The 21,596-nt window shown below is 42.6% G+C and overlaps 2 protein-coding genes across 6 annotated transcripts in view; both read left to right on the forward strand.

The window, feature by feature from the left end:
* The window catches only part of LOC109473762 (solute carrier family 12 member 4-like), a 92,697-nt gene that overhangs the window by 19,013 nt on the left and 52,088 nt on the right, over positions 1-21,596 (forward strand). The window lies entirely within an intron of this gene.
* LOC109473764 lies at positions 105-1,577 on the forward strand. Its single transcript, XM_019773794.1, has 2 exons — positions 105-623; positions 1,056-1,577. Exons 1-2 carry the CDS (start codon positions 389-391, stop codon positions 1,148-1,150), a joined length of 330 nt encoding a protein of 109 aa, XP_019629353.1. The 5' UTR covers positions 105-388; the 3' UTR covers positions 1,151-1,577.

Genomic DNA, 21,596 nt, shown 5'->3' on the forward strand with positions numbered 1-21,596 from the left:
TGGCGGCTGAACGGGCTGAGGGGGCCAGCTCCTCTCGAACTCCCCGCTTGCGCTTGAACTCCAGTCCTGGCTTGAATTCCAGAACTGGCGGGGCTGCTGGGGGGGGATCTCGAGCTCGTCCCGGAACGACGAGCTCCTGGACCAAATGTCACTGTCTGACTCCATCTCAAAAATACGAGTACAAAAATGTCACAGCCGCTCTGTGTCGAAGCTACGAGAAAATGGCGGGCATTCCTGTTAAATTTGCCGCGAAACATTCTACGCCTGCGCAGTTGATTGTTGGACATATGGTATGCATTTTACACGGACTCACAAGGACCAATCAGAAACGACTTAATTTGCTCAGTGAGAAGAGGACTTTCAGGAAGTTTTTTCTTTTGGCAGAATCATGGATAATGTTCATTTGATGGAGTTAATCTATATCTATCAAAGACTGAAAGAGATAGAGGACTCATTGGAGGAGGCTGCCAACATGATCGAGCGCTGCCTAACGTCAGCGTCCCACGAGTTAGATGTCCATCTCCAAACTGTAGAGCTCCTGTTGAGCAGAAAGTACATGGAAGATGAGGCCAAGTTGACTGCTGTTTTGGGCCGGATGGAAGATTTGTTGCTGATCGTCTTGGGTAAGAGATTTTTTTCACTTCTCATGACTTATTCTTGTAGCATGTGGCCTGGTATTACAACACGAGGGCCTGCATGTGGGGGGGAGGGTAGTGATTACGGATTTATATATTTTTTTTAATTTTCTCCGCCGATTACGAATAAAGTTTAAGTCTCAGACCTACTCTACTCTAATTACACTTTGAGGCTAATGTACTATTACGAATTATGTTGATTTTTTGGGGGGCTGCCTACAGATTACGAAGTATAAAAAGGCCTGATAACGCCTTACGAAAAAGGGCATGCAGGCCCACCAACATATGGCTTGTATTAAGTACGGTACCTCCTTTATGTCACTGGAAGTTGTCCCTGTGTGAAACAACAAATTACAGTAAAAGTCCTTCAGATTCAAACGTAATTATGTGTAAGTGACATCTTTTCTTGTTTTGTTTCAGATTACAACTCCATGCTGACGGGGATGTTGACTACGGCAGAGAGGCTACTACAAGAGGAACGGGAGCTTGTGGCCTATGCGCGGGACATCTTATGAAGACAACACTGGACGGGATAGGGCAAACAAACACACCACTACACCCCCAACTGCGCGGAACAGACACGGCGGAAAAACATTATGAACATTATTATGAAACTCAAAACCGACTACAAGCTTGCGTACGCGTATTGCTATTAGGAACTGTCTGAGAACTGTCCTTTCTCCCCAGAGCTGTGAAGCTTCTGAACAAGAGCTAGTCTATTTTTATATACTGTGACTGAAGTGGCTTGTTTTCATCTCATTGTTTTTAACGATATTTGTGCCAGAACTGCTTATAAATATGTCGTAAAGTGTATTCGTTATCTTTGTGTAACTTGCTCGTACGATTTTAATGAACAAATTTACAGATTTAATATTATCATGCAATGTTGTTTGTAACATTTCAAAGAACGAATCAACTAGAAACCGTTCACGTCGCTCTGTGTTGCTGAAATTTATGTGGATACAAAAATATGCCTGTAAATGATCTCGTGTCGTCTCGTTGTATGCCTGTTATTGATATTCCTAGAATAAGACAGTGTTTCTTGAAATCCCATGCCAAAAGTGGACGTCATGAAGTTGGTTTATTAGGTTGGTAGAGCATCTCTGTCCATTGAGAGGGCAAAAAATCTGGCTCTTGATTGGCTGATACAAGATTCCTGGTTAGAGCACCTCTGCCTCAAGGGAGAGAGGTGCTCTGACAAAATGGCCTACTATGTGGATTTCGTATCAGCAAAATCCTCGGTCCAGATTGGCTAAGGGTGGATGGCTATGACCGTAACCAGTCTATTTCTAGATTGCTATCTTATTTTTTCTCACAGTCCCCTCCCTAGAACCCCTCATATACCACCCGCTCCGTTTCCAGAGATCACGAGTCTGAACAAACAAATTTTAATTAGCTCAAGACACCCACATGTATATGAGTTGATCACACGCACATTTGGTCACTCATCTTGCTTTGGACCATCATGGGAGCATGTCATCATGGAGGGCCCGTCTAGTTCTACAGTAATTTGCCATTGTCGAAAGCGGTGTGGTTCAGATGGAAAGTACGTTTCCGAAAGGACTAAACTTCGCCACCTGAAAGAAGAGGAGGAAGAAAGAGCAGCGAAAAGACCACGCCTGGACAGAGGGGACAAGCCCCCTATTGCAGTCTTCCTCGAGGACGACAACGACGAGAGAAATGGACCGATCATCTTCAACGGATCCTCATCACAGTGGACGCAGATCGGGTTTACTCTTTCCGTGCTGAATTTGCGCGCTAACTACCCTGCAGTATCCCAGCAATGCGTTACGGACATTCTGTCACTCTTCAAGAGAGTTCTCGACGACCATGGCCTAAAAAACACAGTACCGCGTACTTACAAGGAGGCGGTCTCAAAAGTGAAAGAACTTCTGCCGCGATTTGAGACCTGCCATGTGTGTAAAAATGACTGTGTGCTGTACACCGGGGACCTTATGGGTGCGACCACGTGCCCTAAGTGCAACGAACCGCGCTTCGACGACAAAGGGAAACCAAAGAAAGAGTACTCCTATTTCCCCATGCTGGAAACGGTGAGGAATTTGTACGCGGTTCCGAAAATCGCAAGTATGCTGCAGGAACACGGGCGATCCCTTTCCAAACCTGTTCCACGGTACGTCTCGGACATCCGAGAAACAGCTATGTGGAAAGAGCTGTACAGGGAAGATGGTCCCTTTAAGGTCAGTTTCTTTTAACCTTATTTCATCTTCTTCCTGTCACACACTACATGCACTAGGCCGAAAGGTATCCATAAATGTTCAAGTAGTGGCCACTATCAGATGAGATGAAGCTAGATATGCTACATACATGTAATTACCAGACCAGACCCACAGCACCCTAGGCCCAGAATTAGCAACCGTTGCTCAGGGCTAGCCTCTGGTAGCCCGTGGGTCGCGCATTGGATCCTCCCTGGCCGGTATTAAACTGCATTGGTATACTATCCCTTTATTTCGGCCCATTTCAACTATTTTTCCAGCTACCCGCGGTGCCCGGTAGAGGCTAGCTCAGGGACAAATTAGGGAGGGCTGCATTGGGGGTGTGGGGGCTGGGGCTATAATAACTAATCTCCAAGCAGATCCCTCTCGGTGGCAAAAAGACAGTATCAAATTGGCCAGGCCTAGGCAGTATCCATTAGCCAGAGAAGGTCGCCGGCCACCGACGTGTGGGGGTCAGGACAAAAAAAAACGGCCATATATTAAAATGTAACGATCATTCCCCCACATCCTCTGCTTGGAGAGTCATAATAACTACAAGGAGTGGCTCAAAGTGGAAGAGAATTTCCTACCGAGACGAAAAGTCTACTCTACTCTACTCTAACCGACCTTTGCAGGCCCTGGAAACAGTCTGTCGTTCATGCCATGTCGGGGGTTTCCATAGGGTAATGAGTGGTGGTCGGGAAGACAATTTTTGGATTCAAAATTTGTCGTTTCCCGGAAGCTGTTCGCAACGGGAGAGAGACATCCAAGTTATCCTGACGTCGCTAGAACGTCTACAACTCACTTATTGCTCCGATTTCAGGCAATATTATTCAGATTATTCGTTTCTTATATAAATACAATCAGCGCCATCTTTAACTCATCTTTATTTCAATGAATATACAAGATGACAGTTGCTTGGTTAAAGCCTGTGCCAGCCCTGTATCTCTTGCTATAATTTGAAAAGGTGGGCGAAAGGTAAATAAGAAAGAATATTAAAAGTTATGCACTTGAATTATTTATTGGATGCCCGTGTGATGTGTAGCTGTGCCAATGTCTGTTTTTATTTACACGGATAATTTTTTTTTTCAGGGAGATCCAAGGTCATTGGCTCTAGGCTATTCCACCGACGGAGGAGAACCATGGAATCATTTGCACATTCCTCATTCCATCTGGCCCCAGACATTGAAGATTTTCAACCTTCCCCCGGAAGTGAGGGACAAGCTGGGGTTCCTGATGCTGATGGCGATGATACAAGGTACATTTAAAGATTTTTTTCTTAGAATTTGCGTTAAAAAATGTAATTTGCTCCTGCCATGTCTTATTTGGACCAGATGAGGATGATGTCATGTGTGGGTTCCGGCTGCTGTGCCGAATGAGCTAGCCTGGTAACCAGACCGCCGTGAGCTCAGCGCTATCCCTTCGGCGCCGAGAGCGTTTCGTGCCGCCAACCAGGCCTCAATTTCCGCGCTCCAGGGGGGGGGGGGTAGGTTGAATGAGCCGGCGAAAATGATACACTTTCCTGCATATCTTTCTTAATTCAAATAAAATCTAAGCAAATGAAATGTATCCGGACATGTGTCAGTACATAGTTTAATAACTGTGACCAAAATTTGGGCAGTGTTTCCGAGTCTAAAATCACAAATGACGGCTTTCAAATTATGCGGAAGATCGTTTTTCATTTTAAAAATTAATCATAGTTACCAACAAATAACTTTGCAATAGTGGTAATACCTTTATGTTTTTGTACATTCCGTGTGTATGTCATGGAATTTGGTTGATAACCGCAAATGCTACAGTTTTGAATAGACTACCCTAACACCACGACAACACCGAAGGTTAGGCATGCAGTACTTAGCCTCTACCAGGCTTCGGGAGAGGGCTGGAAAGAGTAAAAATTGGCCAAATATAGAAATAACACGCCAGGGGAGTTGTACAGTTAGAGAGTACTGTTGTACAGCTGGTGAGAGAGTACAGTTTGCCGTTCCCGAATTCTACTGTCTAGCGGACCCCTGCCCTGTTATTTCTCTATTTGGCCAATTTCTACTCTTTCCAACCGCATCCCGAAGCCTGGTAGAGGCTACGCAGTACCCACATTGAGGGGGAAGGTACCATCACGGTTATCTCCAAGCAGATGTTTAGGTGGCGCAGTATCTCTTGGCCAGACTGTAACCATTAGCCACCCAACTGGGTATAATTTGATAATATGTTTTGCGCCACCTAAACATCTTGGAGATAACAATCACGAGTGAGCAGCGCGCCGTCTCACAGGATCATATCGTCATGGGTCACTTGGGATTACCGGGCCAGATAGAACGCCAAGTTTTGACTGACCGATAATCGTTGAGAGCGACGGCTTTCTTTAGAGACCTTCAGATAGCCTCTACCAGGCCTGGGAAGGCGGCTGGAAAGATTAGAAATCGGTCAAATAGAGGGATAAGCATGGCAAGGGAGTTTGTCCGTTGGGGTGCGGCGAAATGTTCTCTCAACGGACAAACTCCCTTGGCATGCTTTATTACTCTATTTGGCCGATTTCTACTCTTTCCAGCCGCCTCCCCAAGCCTGGTAGAGGCTAACCTATCGATACAAATCAAATCAAATCAAAACAACTTTATTGCTCAACAATTGTAGCTGGTACACAATGTATGACAAAGAAACAACAAAGGTACACACACAAACTAATACTAAAATATGATTCTAACGAGCTAGTCCATAATGATACTTAAGTTAATCTATTGCGTTTTCTTAGGAAGAGTATTATTACATTCTGTAATTCAGGGGATACATGGGCGGGGAACAAGGTGGACTCCCACAGGGCACGCCGCGTGAATTCAAAATGGCGAGAGAACTTTTTTTTGCTATACTGGATGTAAGAACTCGCGTTGCCGAGTACGTGCCCAACAAAAGAAGGGATATGAGGCGCATGAATGGAGCTGGGTTTGAACCCAGCGTTCGGCGCTGCTACCGGCCTGGCTAAACTAGTATATTGAAAGTCAGGCACCCAGCTCCGTGCATGCGCCTCATATCTTGGGCACGTACTAGGCAACGCGAGTTATTACATAAAAAGCAGAAAAGATCTGCTGTAGTATAACAAAAATAGGGGCTGGGTAAACAAATAAATCCAGTGCAAAAGGGAAACCTCGATAAAAAAAAGCCCGATAACACGCCCAAAATAACCCCAAACCCAAACCTCTGCTTGGACAGTAGCTGCGGGTGTCCGCCACGCTTTCTGGTCGTGTGTCAACTCCCTTCTGGGCAGGGCAAATGTAGAGAGGTAATCTTACACCCTCACAGCGTCACCAAATAAGTACTTTGTAAAGGTCCATTTCACGAGCGTGTTGTAATCTAATGTCAAAATTTTGGTTGTTGTTGTTGTTGTTGTTCGAAAGTAAAAAAAAATGCGTCGGTGTGCATGCTTTTCTAATTCTGAAGCACTACATTGAAACGTAAATTTACGTATAGAAGGGCCTTTCGTATGGGCGCAAAATCTTCAAGCAAATCAATACGGGGCCGAGAGAGTTATTATTGGCCAAGTCAACATCCAGTCGGCTAGGCCCGATCAATTAGCCCCTGAATTTCTGCTTTGAGATTGTTCGGGCATAGAAAGGCGTATTTCTCTATCAGACATTGATCTTTTTATATCTTTTCATTTTTCTACAGGACCAAAGTGTCCTCAAGAGATGAACGCCTACCACCAGCGTATGGTTATGGACATCAAGCAACTCCATGAAGGAATTGAAGCTTGGGACTCTTCAAGGAAAGAATACTTCACCCTGTATGGAGACATCATCGCCTTCGCATTTGATTGGCCGGCCAGGAACAAGTGTACCGATCACCAAGGCCACAGAGCAGAAGCCGCCTGTCCCTATTGTCACCAAAAGGGTAAGTGCACACTTAAGTTATCAATATTCGTATTAACTGTCAATTGCCATGGTAAATGTATTTCTAGGTATGCTATTCACAAAACACTGTTATTGTCAATTTCTCAGTGGGTCATTAAGGACCTCTCTATGGCTGATTAACAGACTGCCTTCTAATCAAATCGCCAATCAGATCTTTCGGTGGGGGTAAGTACGAGTATAAAACTGACCACAGTCCAGCCTGTATCCATTTGCTAGCGTCTACCAGGATGCTGGAAAGAGTAGAAATCGACCAAATAGAGAAATAACATGCCAGGGGAGTTGGTCCGCTAGAGAGTATAGATTGCGGCTCTGCACAGACTTCGGTAGCGGCATACTGTACTCTCTAGGAGACCAACTCCCCCGGCATGTTATCTCTCTATTCACCGTGCTCTATTTGGCCGATTTCTACTCTTTCCAGCCGCCTCCCGCAGCCTGGTATTCATTTGCCAGACAGCAGCTGATTGACCGTTACAGTAAGTTTCTCTATGAGTCGTCACACCAAGTGTTATTTGGACAGTTTAAACTAAGGATAAAAAGGTTCAACATGTGTTTCGTGATGTCGGGGGTTATGAACCACAAGAAATGCAGTTATTCATGTTTAAGCCAGCATAATTGTAGGACCAGAATACAGTATTTAGAGTCTACCAGGCACCGCGGATCGCTGGAAAAATAGTAGAAATTGGCCGAAATAAAGGGATAGTATACCAGAGAAGATCCAGGGCCATAGAAGCTCCAATTTGCGACCCACGATTTCTACTATTTTTCCAGCGATCCGCGGTGCCTGGTAGAGGCTATAAAGTATTATCTAATCTGGTCCAGTGAGGCGCGAACTCACACTGAGATGTGAGCGGGTGACTGAATTTGTCCCAGATTCAAGCTATAAACCGCTTTTAAAAATCTTAGCACGACAATTTTTTCATAGCTGTTAATAGGGGCACGGGGAGAGGCAGCAACACCATTATTGAAAAGAAGTGCTCCTCCCTGTGCGAGTACCGGTGGGGGGTAATCACCGGTGCATGTACCAAGCTTATTCTTTGGTTTAAATTCAATGAAATGTACGAGTCTATAACGCAGTCATTTCTTTCAATTTCAGCATCATACTCGAAAGAGTTCAGAGTTACAACGTTCGATAACAGCCGACGGTTCCTGGAGCAGGACAACCAGATGCGTTCTGACAGCGAGGGTTTTCCAACGAAGGCTGCGGAGCACCGTGGACCCCCCCCTCCTCGGAAATATCAAGAACAGTATGGCAAGGCAGTGGACGACCTTAAGCGTCAAGTTAACGAGAAGAAGAGTACAGGGAACACCAAGGGGATAAGGTACCTCTCACCTATCCATTGACCTCGTATTAAGGTATCTGTTATCATCCAAAAAGTCCCGACGACTTATTTTCACTTGTACTTTGACCGAAATTGCTACTCATCGTTGTCTACGTCTGTAGTAAACTATAGATTCGCGCCATAAAAGGAAGCCCGGCAAAACCCCTGCTGTTCCTTGATGTGCAATGATTGTTCTGGTCTCCATGTTGTTTTCATCTCGCATTAACTCTCGCCCGCCCGGGTCTCGCGAGACTTAGTATCCTTATATCATTAGCAGCGCGAATCTGTAGTAATGCGACGGTACAAGTGTAACCTGGGCCTTAGCTGAGTTCGACGGAAAAAATCTAACGGGTTGATTCTTCATTTTAGTTCTGCTCCATCTCTCTCAGTATATCAACCGCCTCCTGTATTGTACCTTTGCTTTGTATGTTACGTTTGCTTGCAGATAATATTGGCGACGTTGCGAAACTGTCTTTTTTCTGATGAATCGCCTTTTAATTTATTTCTGAATTTTCGTTCACAGGCCATATCAATCATGTATCCGGCTACTTGAAGGTGCATCAGGGAAGAAAGGGCGGGAGATCCTGTATGACATACCAACCTACGGCATTGATCGCGTCCCCATAGACTTCATGCACACGGCCAAGGTATGCAAATTAAGTTAACGTGTACCTACATTGACAATACTGCATGGATCAGACATACAGTGCATCTCCAGCTACTATTAAGATTAACTAAGGAACATGAAATAGTCTTCTCTGTAGCCCTTTGTTTCGGTCATCACACCAAGATATACCATAAATAATTCCTAACAGTCGATATCAATCATTTCTTTACAGAACATTGCCCACAGTACCTACGAAATCCTCACTGGGACCAAACAGAATTTCGAATCTGTTTGCCAGATGGAAGAGACCCTCGGACGATTTCGTCAGGGGTATGTACATGAATATTTCATCTTGATCGGAGATTATTGTAGTCTCTACCGGGCGTCGGGAGGCGGCTGGCAAGATTAGAATTCGGCCAAATAGAGAAATAACTTGACAGGGGAGTTGGTCCGCTAGAGAGTACAGTTTGCGACTCTGCCTAGTCTTCAGGAGCAGCAAACTGTACAGCAGACCAACTCCCCTGGCAAGTTATTTCTCTATTTGGCCGAATTCTAATCTTGCCAGCCGCCTCCCGACGCCTGGAAGAGACTACCTTATTGGAGATGTCCCACTTTACAACAGGATAAGAACATGTTTTGAAAGCCTTGTTCTTGTCGATACATAACAGCGATACATGTTACGCCCGTATTTGTAATCATGGGCGTGATTTGTCAATGCGTTTTTTTGGGGAGTAGTGGATATTGATGACTAATATATAAAACCTTTAATATTATCATCACATACCATCAGCAACTGAGCATACAAAGATGATATATGCTTACTTGTCCATTTAATTTACCTTACGTACGTAAAGCACTTCATTGAATCTAACGTTTTTGTTCATATATCAAATGCATAGTAGAAATGACACTCTTCCCTGTCTTTCAGCTCAGAGAGCACGACAGAAGTCTTCCAGTTGACCAGACAACAAATGGCAACTGCAGACAGACGACTGGTCACCGTCAAGACACCCGTGGGGTATGACTTCAAGATCCGGACAATGTGGCAGAAGGCCATAGGAGTAAAGTCCCTCGAATGGATAAAGGTAACTTTACTATGCCGAGAAGAATTCAATCATTGTGGTCATTTTCAGAATCCCCCTCCCCCCTCTCTAATACATTCATGGCGTCGGGTGGCGTAGTGGTAGAGCGTTCGACTATAAAACGGTGAGACCCAGTGTGAATGGGTAAGTGTTGGGGAAAGTCGTATTGAGGTCACCTTGTGGCGGCGAATGGCAGCCGCACAGACCCTTGTGACACTATCACAAAAATGTGTATCATGTGTATTATTTGATTGTTTGTGATTATTAATTGATTATTGTGTGATTGTAAACCGGTTGTATTGTGTGATTGTAAACCGATTGTAATCAATTCAGCCGTATAAAGGCTGCAACTCTGTTCTGTTTGACCAATAAACCATTTATTACTTACATATGCATGTATGTATATATGACATGATTTTGACGCACTATTTTTCTGTTATATGTTGCTTTGCAGTTCCTAACTGAAGGGCTAATGAAATACTCTCTCCGCGGGATGCTGCCTCCTGCGCAGCGGGCCACACTGTTCGAGCTGTGCGACACCCTCCAGGCTATCGGGTCTCCCGTGATCGACACAAGCACACTTCCGGCACTGGAGGCTAGGGTGAACGAAACATTCAGCCGAATGGAGAGGGACTTCCCGCGCGCATTCAGGGTTAGTATTGTTTTCTTTACAATGATGTAATTGATAACACTCTACATGCTAACAACATCTCAGGGTTCAAGAACCTTGGTACAAGGTACATAGACTAATTGTACGGTATGCATTTCTCATAGCTCTTGCTTGAAATTGAATCATCGTGCAATGCGTGCAAACCTGTCAACTGCCTGCAGATGTGTGTATCATTCTTTCATCATCAAAGGCCTCATGATTTTATATTGGTGTTTTCCAGACTTTAATGTGGCATCTCCCACACCACATGGTGGAGATTATCCGACGGTATGGACCGATCACGTGCCTTTGGATGGCACCTTTTGAGAGGTACATGAAGTTCGTCCTGTCCCGCATCACCAGCAGGAAAAACCCGGTGAAGTCGTGCCTTCTGTCATACCAGGTATGTATAAATTTCTCTCTGCCCTAGTAATACTAGTAGTATCTTAGCCATCATCCATCCATTCATTCGTTCAATCCATCCATAAATCCACCCATCTATGAATTTTTAAACTTCACCTGGATACTAATACTGGGATGGTGAGACGCAGAAACACTACGCCGAAGAATGCAGTAAGAGCCATGAAACACCAATAATTGTATTTTATTCAGTGATCACTGTAAGATCACTTTGTGTGAAAGTCACCTCTAGGGTACACTTAGAGCGTTTGTTACACTGAAATGCCACAAGTTTTCTTGACATATTATCATATCACGAAATGGAAATAGTGAAATCTTGAGTCATGGTGACTCGGAACCGTCTTTCTTCAACTTTGATGTTACATTACAGGTCACCTGGCTATGCAATGTGATGGCGGTCGCTGGAAAGCTGCCGATGTCAGAAGACCCATTTGAGAGTGGCGACCTGCCGATCACGGATCATGAAAGCGGAGAGGAAGATGAAATCGGAGAGGAGGATGAGTATACTGTAGTAGGTAGGCCGGTTAACACACTGAAGCATCTGAAGGGCACTGTACCACGCCCAGAAGATGTAGTGTTGGATGAGAAGCACATGAATCGTCTTCACGGCTACCTAGCAGTGGAGTCTCGTACATACACAAAGTGTGATCGAGTGATAAAGTACTTCTCAGCAACGTCCCGTCACCCCCGCTCAAAGCGGCTGCAAGACTACCGGTGCGAAGAAATTGAAACGCGAAAAGGAACCAAAAGTGTATCCTCAGTTGTAGGAATGATGTTTCATGACTCTGTCTATTTCGGCCGAATTCAGCACTTCATTTTAGTTGACAAGCACGAAGTGCCTTGCATTAAGTGGTACGGCAAGGGGGTACGGGATGAGGAGACAAAGCTGTGGACAGTTAAACTGACCAGCTCCAATGCTAAAGCGTGCTCCTTCATCAACCAGTATCAACATTTCAGAAAAATCAGCAAACCATTGGTCCATGCGACTGAAGAAGACACTCTGTACATTCTGGATTGCCATGACACAGACCTGTGCTAGATAAACATCCCTCTGTTTTGTAATTCGTTTTCCATCGTGTCTATCATTTCTGTTGTTTTTTTTCGTGTGTTCACGACAATACCCAGAACATTTTATCCTCAATATGCGTTCTCTTTTTCATATGTCAACAATGCACTGTTTTATTTGATTTGTTAGTTAGTTAGTTAGTGTTGGAACTTAGCCTTTATTTCATAATGACTTGTACCAATACAGATGAACTTTCATGCCAATGCACTGTTTTATTTGAGTTTGGAACTAAAGTAAAGCAACATATCCCATCAACATGTTTTGTACGGCAAGTCAAAAGTTGGTAATGTGCGTTACATTGTATTGTTTGATAGAATTTTTATGTACTACTGTGTAGTTTCTAACAATGTGAATATAACTTTTGTATAGTTTGTTCAATGTTGCGAACTCCTGTATAACGGATGCAGTTATACGCATGTAAGAATACACAGGTGTTAGTATGCATATCTTTCTAAGTCTTTTGGATATCGCCGTGTACATACTACAACAGCCATTGACTCATGCATGGAACAGCTGGGCGAGCTTATGTTTTAGAGACCGATGTGTTTTATCGCAAACAGTGTACGTGTACCTGAAATATATTTATATGGTCGTTCCTTGTATAATTATGGAAAGTATGTTTGTCTTTCTCATGCCACCTTTTGTAAATAATTTAAATACTTAATTGCTAGCATTGTTTATTATATATGGACAAGATCCGAACTGTTATGTAGCGAACTCCTGGAGAATCAGATGTACGTCTTTTGCAGACCAACTTTTGTAAATAATGTAAATACTGTCCATAAAGACAGGCTTTGTTGGCATTGTGACATTGTACGAACACTATACTTTCAGTTACACATGTTCGTAGCGAAATGCTGTAGAGATATGTATATCTTTTTCATACCACCTTGTAAATAATTATCATAAATAGTTTGTCCATAAAGACAGGCTTGTTGTCTTTATTCCTTGCGAACTCACGAGTTTCCAGACCAGACCATCGCAAACTTGGCATCTTGAGATATCGGCATGTCGTTTCTTCAGCACGTGGAAGTCTCCCCCTCCCACGTCCATTGTTATGGTTTGACATGAGCGCCCCTCACTATATCCATACGTCTTCGTTGCGTTTTAAAACTTTCAGTGAAATTATACAACAGCAAAAGATTCAATGATGCATAAATGCTTAGCGATATTCTAACAATGCGCTCTAATTCATCTATCGTCAACAAAAAGATCGGAAAATGAAAAAGATGGCGACATGTTGAGCAATATTCTACTGGACTTGTACATTGTTGTAGAAACGCGCGATCGAACATCTTCCACGTTGATATTATGCTTTTGTCACATTCGCACTTTCCTCTGAAATAAAGGTTCGTGTTGGCAGCCGCACAGATGCGTGGCTGGTTTAAAATTGCAGCCATATGGCCTTCGAAGTGTGCATACTAAACATTAATGGCGCCACATTATTAACCATATTATAGTCTTTTGCACTAGTCTACATCAGGGTGGTGCACCCGGAAATAGCTTTTGTGCGATTGAAAGCGACTCCCGACTTGAGAAGACTGTTTTTTTTTAGTAAAAAAGGGCCTCTGATGACGTCACTCTTGGCTTTCCCCCCGAATCAAGTTTCCAGTTCGGACTCGAACTAGTTTTCAATGTTCAGACAAATAAGTAGCACTAGTGAGAAGACACAATCTAAGGCTTTTATATATCATCGAGACCTACACCCAACTGTACAGCCTTCTCTCGGTAAATTTCCATTTATACCTCCGTTTCAACCAATGATTCAACATTTAGCTTGGTTTTCCTGCACAAAAAACTACTAGTATATCATGGGAGCGGACAAGTTTGGGCAGGAATGCCAGGTTTCTTCTCTACCAGCTATGACTGAAAAGTCCAACTTTATCTGCTTCCTGTTGAAATCGTTCTCCGTTTAAAAGACCTGCCAGAGGCGCGCATTGTGTCGTCATCAGCTCAAATACGTTCTAGGCGGTTTATATGATATGATATGATATGATATGATATGATATGAATCTTTATTGCATGTTCTTGACCAGATGGGCTAAATGCACAAGAGGATATGCAGTATGCAAAACATGAGTATTACATACTGGGATGCAATATTCTAATGCTAATTCCTAGTAATTTATACATTATAACAATACTATATACTACCTATCATCTACTGTTAGTCGCCCTTTCTTCTCTCTTTTAGAAACATTTGGAGACATAATTTGTCTGCTATACATTCGTTCTTGCATGACATCAAGTGTTTAAACATGTCCTGCTTTGACATTTTCTTGCATATCTTGTCTAAATGTAAAATATCGAATTGTTCTGGCGTTCATCTTCATATAATGTACAGTCAAGTAGAAAGTGTATCTCGTTTTCAACATATAAATGATTACAGAATTCGCACGTTCTATCTTTCAGAGGGATACGGCTATGCCTGCCGGATTCTATACGTAAGGGATGGTCACTAATGTGAAGTTTACACATGGCTCTGCGATGTTCGAAGATTGCAATGTTTAAATATGTTTCTCTTTCATAAATCCCTTTGAATGTTTTGCATGTACATTTTGTACCTTGGTTTTCTCTTCTTCCCTTTACTTGTAGTTCTGAGTTGAATTTTTGTATTAAGTTATCTTTCAGTCTTTGTTTTAGTTCATTTATTATACCAGCCAGCTCTTGCTCAAGAGTACCCTTGTACCTATCTTTTCCATGGCAACACCTGTTCATTGAGCTTGAATTAAGTAACAATAACCACTTCGAGAGGATGCGATTATGGTGACGTCTGATTCATTATATGCACTGAATTGTATACACGGCTGGAGACGCAAATCAGCCTTCGAGGGCGGTAACTTTCAACCACCTGTTACTCAGGAAGGAAATACCGTCCGCAACCCAAACTTGGCATAATTATATATAAATATAATGCATAGAGAAAAACTTTCTCTATCCATAGACGATATTAATTAGGATTTTTGATTAATCAACGGTGCACACACCAATTCTTCCGCGGTAATGCGCGGTAAAAAGTGACAAAGGGGTTCAGATTGTTCATGTTTGAGTTCACATTTCTCATAATCTGCTGCAAAATGATATTAACTATGAACATGGCTGGAAAGTGTAAGAAGTGGCGTGTTTTGGGTGAAAATTGATTCCGGGTCCCAGGCTTGCCTCCGGGTATCCTTCCACCTGGAGTGTGGTGCTTCGGTTTGACCTAGATATGCCTTTTAGGCGATTTAGGGGTGCGGTCGCTATGCCTTGCGCGACGGGCTTTTGTGATAATCTCAGTGCTAGGATTTTCTTTATACTTTTAAATTGCTTGATAATACATAAGGGTTTTTTCTTTCCGACAATATAAGTCATTTCGGTGGGTAAATTTTGGGTGATGGGTTCAATTCCACGTGAAAAAGGCCAATTTTTGTCATAGATTTTCATCGAAAAATTCTTTTCCCCCTAAATTATTTATTTTATTCACATGGATTTTTGAGCATTGGATAGGAAGCACTTGTTGTGCTTATGTGAATCCGCTGCTCATAAAACATAATACAAATGTAAATTATTTATTTTATTTTATTCACATGGATTTTTGAGCATTGGATAGGAAGCACTTGTTGTGCTTATGTGAATCCGCTGCTCATAAAACATAATACAAATGTTAACATAAGGATGACATAAAGTATAACATAAACATAAAATGAAAGTGGCTGGCGCACCAATACCTATAGCATAACATTAATGAGATTGGTCAAATCTTCCAGAGTGGTGGATATAGTTAAACACAATATCAAAGATACGACAGCTAGTAGGGTATGGGAGGGAGGCGCTGCCTGTAAGAAGTAAAGTACATAATGTGGCGTGGTTTGCGTTGAGTGGGTCGGAAGGAAGTATGTTTTCAAGATGAAGGCAAGATATAGATAACAACATTTTGGTCCTAAATTATTTATGTTAACTTTGCTGGAGACATGGGAAATGGTGTGTCCAAAACGGAAAAATGAACATCAATCCTAATTATTTGGACATACGATTGTATGTTTATGAATAAAAGAAGTGGCATATTCACCTACAACTATTTTGTATGACGTCACTAAAACCCGATAAATTGGCATATAATCTCAAGCGACCACTTCTGTTACTAGTATCCGGCAATCCGGCCATAACGACCGCTTATATTCTCGGTCCCAATTTTTCCCCATAGACATACTACTTTCATAATGTGGACAAAACTTTCATAAAGATGATGATCTGTTAGGTAAAAGTGTGTTAATCTGAGGTGTAACCGACACTGTTAACTGTTCCCTGTTCCCAAATGTTTATTTTCTAGCCCTTTATAATAGCCTCCGGTTGTGGGCAGTCATGGCTGTATATATCTCTTTATACAATCTAATCAAATCAAATCAATGATGGACTCCTATACTATTATAGCTCTGCTGTTAATAGGTCTGCTGATCATTTCTCATGAAGATATATACAGCTAGCCTGGGTACCATCCTGGTTAGTTTACGTCCGCTCCAACAGGCCTTAACCTAACCAGGATTTGATACCAGGACGTTCGACGTTACAAAAAGAGTCAGCCAGGCTTATTTTATATGCATGAAAAAGACTATGTTTCCATGTAAGTATGTCAAAGACCGTTATTTCAGCCATTTTAAACGAAACCCATTGTCTCCTAGGAGAGATTAAATTCAACAGGTTTTTGGCATTGTACAATGATACGACGCATTCTAACTAGTCAAACGTCCCTCGGACAGGTGGCCTCCTCGCATCGATTCTTCTGACTCAGTACATGACTGAGAGTTATTGGTCGCCGATTCGAGCTGTTTCAATATCAAACACTGCAGGTGTCTTTAGATTCCTGGGGCCAAAACTTAAAGTCGCTCAGATAAACAACATTCACAAGTGTTGACAAGTGCTGTCGTCCCGTTGAAACGATAAAGGACGTTTGGAAGTGCAGAAACGACCCTACAAAGATTCTCAAATATTCCGAGATATTTTCAAAACATTTTACATGGATTACAGAGGAGTTCTAAATAACTCATGCTGTATTATTTAGAATAAGGACAATGCAAAAAGAAAAGTCACTTTTCTGGTCATTTCTTCTCTTCACAAACCTAAGCATGGTTCGCGCTCTTCCTCCGCAAATATCCGCCTGTTTTCTGTGCAGGCGCAAAGAAAGGCATGCAAAGTGACGTCCTTTCACGGTGGCCCAGCTTACGGCTTCTTAAATAAACCTTTTCAAAGTGAATGAAGTCAACGCGACTTGTTGGTGTCAGAGGTAATAAGATTTCTTCTGAGTAAGGCAGTATACATACATGTATATTTGTCTGTATATAAAGAAATTGCGTGAGTATGGCATGAGTAAATTAAATGTGTCTGAGCTTGTCTTATAGGTAGCTTGTCTTATAGGTAAGGTTATGTTTGTGGTGCTGGTAAACATGTTCATAAGTTTATGTCCTCATTCTTCAAGTTGCGCATGAAGTGAAATTCACCTTCAACAGTATGTTTGCAAGTAGGACAACGTTTCCGAACGGCTGGTTGATTCTTATAACTACCATTTCATATTTATAACATCGCGGATTCGCAAGTTGGCAATTGGCTCTGTTTGGATTGCTTCTCCAATGCCAAGTCAGTTTCGTCTTTGTCAAACTTTTTGGACACATTTCCAGGATGCTTAACGTCTACAGCTGACTTTAAACAAACATTTTAAAAACTCTGTATGATATCTCTTGCTTAATAACTACCTGGTCTTCCCATGTTCTACAGCAATATCGTAAGCTTGTTGAAAACTATTCTAAGGTTGTACACGTGATCTGAGTCAATATCCGACTTAAGTTGCGCTTGGGTATCAATGTATAATGGAAACGTTCCTACTCCTAGTTCTCCACTTAAGGCGACATTGTTGATGGAACTTCACGGTGTATCTAGAGGGAGTCCAGAAAAAATCTCACAATCCTAGGGAAACGTAATACAACTATGGAGCAGTCATAAGAGCATTGACCTACAGACACTCCTGCTAAGTAATCTCATAAGTAATCTCCAAACAGATCTTTTGGTGACTGCAATACCATATCCAATACGCAACCAATCACCAGAAACTCAGACGTGAAGTAAAACTAGCTGCTACAACTCAGTCCATACTACAAGCTCTCATACAAACAATACCTACCAATATGCAAAACTGACAACTTAATTCAGTTTTGAACACAGAGAGTGAACGGGTGAGTGAGTGAGTTTCTCTGCATGTATGTGGCTGTGTGCACGTAATTGAGAGTGCATGTGCGTGTTGCTTTCACGGTGTCACATGTGTGTGTGTGTGCGAGTGCGTGTTTCCCGGCGTTTCCGCTTTGGTCGCATAACTGGAGAAACCTTTGTTTTTCCTCAAAGTGTAATATGGTCAACACAGTCCAAATAAGCATTTCTCGCATCGAAATGAAAATTCGCTAAACGATGGCGAATTTTCACGAAACCAACATTTTTGGATGCGGCTTGGTTGACTCACACCAGAGATGTACTTTGTTTTTCCTCAAAGTGTAATATGGTCATCTCAGCCCAGATTAGCATTTCTCGCGTCGAAATGGAAATTCGCTAAACGATGGCGAATTTTCACGAAACCAACATTTTTGGATGCGGCTTGGTTGACTCACACCAGAGATGTACTTTGTTTTTCCTCAAAGTGTAATATGGTCATCTCAGCCCAGATTAGCATTTCTCGCGTCGAAATGGAAATTCGCTAAACGATGGCGAATTTTCACGAAACCAACATTTTTGGATGCGGCTTGGTTGACTCACACCAGAGATGTACTTTGTTTTTCCTCAAAGTGTAATATGGTCATCTGAGCCCAGATTAGCATTTCTCGCGTCGAAATGGAAATTCGCTAAACGATGGCGAATTTTCACGAAACCAACATTTTTGGATGCGGCTTGGTTGACTCACACCAGAGATGTACTTTGTTTTTCCTCAAAGTGTAATTTGGTCATCTTCATCATCTGAGTCCAAATTAGGACAGTCATTAGCAAGATAGTATAGTACTACCGTATTTAAAATGTCTGGCCAATGGATACTGCCTAGTCAATTTAAGTCTGTCTTTGCAGCCACCAAAATGTCTGCTTGTAGATTAATCATTTATGCACATTGTACTCGATGTCACACAACTAGTCGTACCATTTATACCCATGCCTGGGTCCTTACAACCACCTGTACTTGATATGAGTGACTTTAGCAAAAAGACAAAGTATTAAAATGGCTGTCAAATGAAAGGTTAGCATGTCTGAAATTAACGAGAAAATCAATAACCAATGAGAATATCATCATGGGAATTCACTGAGTACATTTGTAAGGTTTTAAGAATATGCCAGTCGAATTTGAAAGAAATCAGTTTGGTTTCAGGCGAGAAGGGAAAACAGAGACCTTCTATAATCATAAGCTCGGGAGACGAGAGACTGCGTTCAAACCTGTATGTTTTTGCATAGGGATATTTTGACCGCACCACGCAATATTGCATTTTCCTTAGTAAACCGAGAGGGAAGTGATATTTTTGGATAAAAGTTGGACATTCAGTAGGTTGAAGTAGTGATCTAGTTGTGCTCTTGACAGATTTCCTCGTCTTTCAAGCCGTTTGAAGATACAGACTATTCATTATTCATTTGTGTTCATTTTTCACAGTCATGCCCCAAAGAAATCCGTTCTGTTTTAGGCAACATACGGTAACCAAAATCTTCCGCCAAGGGCAAGCGAGGCTTCCTGTGTGCTACGTATACATACAGTTGGTCTGGATTTCGGCTGCATGACACAGAAGTCCATTTTTATTTCTAGAAAGAAGTGATATTTCGGGATAAAGCTTGGACACTGGTAGGTTAAAATACTCATCTATGTGTGTTGTCAACAAATGTAGTCGTCTTCCATAGCGTTCAGTTACCATTCATTTGACTTCTTTTTTTTCTCCCACGGGAAAGTGCACTATTACAATTGAGGTAGAGTTAGGAATGTACATTGTGAAAGCTATAGTCTTCCATATCTGCTCGGTTAAGGACAATGGATCAGTATTATAACTACTTCCTTTTTAACTAGTGGTTACGCTCATTCTTTCGGAAAATGTAAACTATAGTTTTAAAACTCACGTGAGCTGAACATCACTCAATAACCAAAGTTATGACATCAGCATTGGGTTCATACAAGCACGTACGGCGAGTTGTGACCGTCGCTATAGATAACTGCGGATCCAGTTTAGTAATGCGACGGTCACAACCCGCCGTACGTGCTTCTGCGTGCTGTCTAGGTGCAAAAACGTGGGCAAACGCAGGGCATCCGTGCGTGGTGAGTACCATCTCTGTACGGAATCCTACGGATTTGGGAGCACGCAGACACGCCGTAGAACTTTAAGTGCATGTAAAACTTTTTCTACGTGCGGTCTGCGGATTCACCACCTGTGTGTGCGAGTAGGAGCGACGCGCGTGCCCCGTACGTGCCGTGCGGAAGAAGCACGTGTGAGTGCGGCCTCCCTACGGTAAAGTTGCAATCGCACAGAGATCGTACGTTGTAAGCACGTACGATACGTACGATGCACGCAACCGCTCACGGCCAGACTTGGCGTGCAGACCACACTCTTACACTTTGTGCAACCGTGCGTCGACGACACTCCTTCTCCACGTTTTCAGAAAAAAACGTAGCAGACGTAGCCTCCCAAAAAACGTACGGAGAAAAAGCACGTACGGCGGGTTGTGACCGTCGCTTAAGGGACCATCAACTCCGTTTTGCTGTATTTTGACAACCGGAATGCCATACCTTGTCAAAGGTCCACGAAAAATCAAGGAAAACAGAACGTACTTCTTTCCCTTCCTCAAAAGGCTTAAGGATAGTGTGACAAATATAAACTAGCTGACACACAGTTGAGTCCCCATGTATAAAACCAGGCTGGAGAGGGAAAATAAGATTATTTGAAAAGAGGTGATTATAAATAAATTTGTATACAATTTTTTCGAGGACCTTTGACAAGGTAGGGAGGAGTGATACAGGACGGTAATTACATTTATCTTGAGGGTCTCCTTTCTTAAAAATAGGAACAACGCCAGCCCGTTTCCAGGTCATGGGAAATGATCCACCAATTGCAACTGGAATTGTTTTGAGTATATAAATGATATAACTTCGGGTTTAGCCATATGTGTCCAAGACCGTTGTAATTGAGGATATTTTTCACATGGACAATCCAGTCATGTTCTTCTATAAACAGAACAGAGTTATATGACTGTGGCTACCACCACCACTTGGGCGGGGAAATGGTTACAGACTGGCCAATTTGATAATGTGTTACTCCCACCAAAAGATCTGCTTGGAGATTATGTAAACCTAAGAGAAATTTCTGGAAACGCATATCTACAGTACAGTCAATCACGATTTATCTATAATTGATATTACTTGGAGGATCCTGGGGTTCAGATTTTGGGTGCCTGGGACCAGCACCAGGATAATAGGGTCAGTGGTTTCCCAGCCTGCAAGGGGGGGGGGTCCCGACAACGCTATACGCTGAATTCGGAAACCTCTTGATTACGCTTTACGATAAATTCCAAGTGGTTACAACGCATTACGTAGAATTAAAACGGCGAATACGCTCCACGCAAAATGCGGACGGAGCGGTCCGTCTACGCTCTACGTAGAATTAAAACGGCAGATAACGCTCTACGGAAAAGGGCTTGCGGACCTCCTTAAAAGTCTCTGTATATA

This window comes from Branchiostoma belcheri, unplaced genomic scaffold (assembly GCF_001625305.1).
Source record: "Branchiostoma belcheri isolate BF01 breed outbred unplaced genomic scaffold, Haploidv18h27 scaffold3, whole genome shotgun sequence".
Lineage (NCBI taxonomy): Eukaryota > Metazoa > Chordata > Leptocardii > Amphioxiformes > Branchiostomatidae > Branchiostoma > Branchiostoma belcheri.

Excerpts from the sequence above, each read along its gene's own strand:
- LOC109473764 (XM_019773794.1), top strand. The coding sequence starts at position 389 with ATGGATAATGTTCATTTGATGGAGTTAATCTATATCTATCAAAGACTG. Across the intron at positions 624-1,055 it reads TTTGTTGCTGATCGTCTTGG|ATTACAACTCCATGCTGACG; the intron begins GTAAGAGATTTT and ends GTTTTGTTTCAG.